Source organism: Cynoglossus semilaevis, chromosome 15 (genome assembly GCF_000523025.1).
Source record: "Cynoglossus semilaevis isolate Cse_v1.0 chromosome 15, Cse_v1.0, whole genome shotgun sequence".
Lineage (NCBI taxonomy): Eukaryota > Metazoa > Chordata > Actinopteri > Pleuronectiformes > Cynoglossidae > Cynoglossus > Cynoglossus semilaevis.
In genome coordinates, this window is record NC_024321.1 from 19148531 (window position 1) to 19151657 (window position 3127).

Sequence of the window (3127 nt, forward strand, 5' to 3'; positions counted from 1 at the left end):
GAAGGCACATGCTTTCATTTGTCTGAATTACTTGAAAAATGCAATACTGCCATTACGTTTCCTAGAACCAGTGTCCTGTGGTGGGAACATTGGAGTCAACTGGTTGATCCAACTGGAGTCAACTGGTTGATCACACTGTGACCAAACAGAGGAAATGTCAGAGTAGAACATAAAGTGCTAGAACATGTCCACAGAGGTCACGTGATCTTCCTCTGTCTACCAACATGGACCTGGTCTGTTAAGGTGGACATGGTCTGTTAAGGTGGACTGAGTCCCTCGGCCTCAGTGTCGGGCTGACCATCGGCCGTTCTCATGTCTGTGTCTGAAGCGTCAGTGCGGCCTGTGATGTCACAGGTGTGGTCAGTGTCTCTTCCATCACTGGGGTTCTGGTAGGTGTCAGTGGAGCTGCTGGTGTCTGAGATCTGCTCCTTCGCTGTGTCAAAGGACCCGGTGAGAATACTGTCGCTGTAGGACCGGCTGGCTATGGTGTCCGTCTCACACCCGTCCACAGATGGACCTCCTGCAGGCCGGTGGTTCTGAGCTTCTGTCCCATCGGTGTATTTATTAGCTGCTCGTCTCAGACACGATCTTGGGCTCAGCTCGACCTTGTAGCTGTCGTCTTCAGGTATAGAGTCTAAGATGCTGTCCCTGTCAAACAAACCACTGGTCTGTCCCACATCAACATCCATGTCCTCTGTCCTCTGTCGGCCCGGTTCTGTCATCACGTTCTCTCCAACAGAACTCCCGTCCTCTCTGGCCAGGACTCTTTTCAGACTGCGGGCTCTGTCTCTGTAGGTCTGGCACAGCTCGGTGTCGGGCATGTGGTTGTAATGGATTTCTGCCAGCTTCATGTAGACCACGTACAGATCCTCCGGGTGGTCCTGGTCCACCAGGGCCGCAGCAAGGGCCAGATGGAAGTAGCCCATGGCGTCCAGAGCATCCTGGAGAGACGGATGAAACGAATGTTGTTTAATGGAATGACATGGGTTGACCTTTATGACCTGAGCTACATCACTAGACTGAGTCTGCATTAATTAACTAAAATGTTCAGTAGAGGAGTCCGTGATAAGTGAAGAGCCTCTGACCTTCAGTTGGTGCAGGGTTAGATTCCCCAGTCTGCAGTAGACCCTGGTGTAGTAGTGGGCCTCTGCTGGGTGCTGCAGGACCGGTGAGCAGAAGGACAGTGACTTGAGGTAGTAGTTTTCTGCCATCTCATACTGCTGCAGTCGGTAATAGATGGTAGCCAGACGGTGGTAGGCTGTCCTCTCGTTCATCTGTACGGCTGTGTGAGGACGACGACAGGGAGGAATGATGATGAAGATGAAGATGATGATGATGATGATGCAGCAACAACATTCTCAGGTGTTAGAGGAACTAAACTGGGTCTAACGTATTCTAACGTTGTACCTGTTCTGCCGGCCACCTGAACGGTCAGGGTGGCGTACTGCAGAGCCTCGTCCAGTTCACCGTGACTCGTCAACAGCTCCGTGACTTTACTCAGCAAACGAAACTCTGAATCCACATCCTTGATGCTGCGTGCAAACGGCAAACTGCCATCCTGAGTAAAGATTTTCATGAATTCAGTTACACTCAGGTTCACATGTAACCCCCCCATCATCACCTCGCCCCCCCTCCCCCACCAAAGAAACAGGTTTAACACTCCACCCTCTTACCCTGAAGAAAGGCAGAGATGACATCTGATTCCTGTGTCCTTTAAAGTAGACGTCTCCCGCCTCCTCGTAGATGCTCATGGCAAAGTGAGGGTCGTTCATCCTCAGGGCGGTCTTCACCGCTGCCTGTCAATCAACCAAAGTACAGAACAAACCAACCAGTGGTTATCAGGAGTTCTCCGTTCCTACAAACACGTTCTCCTTCTCCCCCTCCTCACCTGCAGGTACATGTCAGCCAGCTCGTCCTCCTGAATGAGGTAATAAATGCGCCCCACCTGCAGCCAGGTCTCAGACTCTTCTTCCCTTTTGCCGAGGTCAATAGAAATCCTCAGACTTTGCTTGGTGTAGTCCAGAGACTTCCGAGAAGATCTGCGTCACATCAACAAAGAATTAGAAAAACCCAAACTGAAAATGAATCAAGTGAGTGGAGTGGGGGGCGGGGAGGGGGGACGAACCTCTCAGTGTTCAGTGTTAGGTAAAGGTTACTCAGGATTTCCAGGTACTCCCCCTCCAGGGTCTTGTCCTTGAGTTCTCTGGACACTGAAACACAGTGTTCGAAGTAAACGATGCTCTGACCGTAGAGCAGCATGTCGGCGTACAGTCGACTCAGAACCTTGGCCACGACCATCTGACCTGAGACAACGTGAACAACAACAGTCAATCATGTCCTCACCCAAACCTCAGTGGTGACATGGTCCACTTTGTCTGTACCAGAAAAAGGGCAGAACAATTCAGTACTCGTCCACTAGGTGCCAGCAGATGGCTTTAAAATGCCTTTGCTCTTTTCAAATAAACAGTCCTAGGTTTCACCTGAAGAGGTCGCTAGAGATTAAATTAATAAAATTAGAATATATGGAAATAATATATGCTGTGGGTCACACAGGCTGGTGGACCAATCAGGAGCCTTTTATTAATGAACTGAAGGTTCTTTGTCATGGGTGGGGCCACAGATCCGACAGCCAGGCTGCCCCCATGGGGCAGACCAAGGTTGTTGACCTGGATGTTTGTTCTTTTTCAAAAGAATACCAGACCTTTCACAGTTGACTGAGTTCCTGGTTCCCAACATTAGCTGGTACTTCCTGAAAGGAACAGTAGGGGGAGGAGGAGGGGAGGGTGTTCTTTATTTTGTAAATACTTACTGTGCAGGTTTCTGGCATGAAGTGCAATCAGTAATCCCATTTCATAACATGCTCTGATGTCCTGACTCCGCCCCCTATCTTTGTAGCTCCGCCCCAACCAGAGGTAGGTCTGAACGTGCTCCTCGTCAGTCGGGTTTCCCCAAAGCTCAAGGAAAAGGTGCAGAGATCTGGTGATACATTGAGGTCAGAGTGAGTCAGAGTTTCCCCAGAACCACGGAGACGGTTGAGAACCCTACAGTAGAACATATCTGACCTGACCAGGAACCGATTGGCGATAAACGACGCTCCTACGCGAAGAGCCAGACAGACCAGAATAAC

At 50.2% G+C, this 3127-nt stretch overlaps 2 protein-coding genes across 3 annotated transcripts in view; one reads left to right on the forward strand and one right to left on the reverse strand.

Moving 5' to 3' along the window:
• The window catches only part of ablim3 (actin binding LIM protein family, member 3), a 39196-nt gene that overhangs the window by 2506 nt on the left and 33563 nt on the right, over positions 1-3127 (forward strand). The gene's annotated exons all lie outside the window — the stretch shown is intronic.
• The window catches only part of sh3tc2 (SH3 domain and tetratricopeptide repeats 2), a 12295-nt gene continuing 9168 nt past the window's right edge, over positions 1-3127 (reverse strand). Inside the window, exons 16-23 of the mRNA XM_008327648.3 lie at positions 2810-2976; positions 2126-2303; positions 1889-2039; positions 1674-1796; positions 1408-1558; positions 1086-1282; positions 143-941; positions 1-111 (exon numbers count right to left, since the gene is read on the reverse strand). Coding sequence (XP_008325870.1) covers positions 258-941; positions 1086-1282; positions 1408-1558; positions 1674-1796; positions 1889-2039; positions 2126-2303; positions 2810-2976 — 1651 coding nt within the window. The 3' untranslated portion in view covers positions 1-111; positions 143-257. The remainder of the gene's footprint in view (positions 112-142; positions 942-1085; positions 1283-1407; positions 1559-1673; positions 1797-1888; positions 2040-2125; positions 2304-2809; positions 2977-3127) is intronic.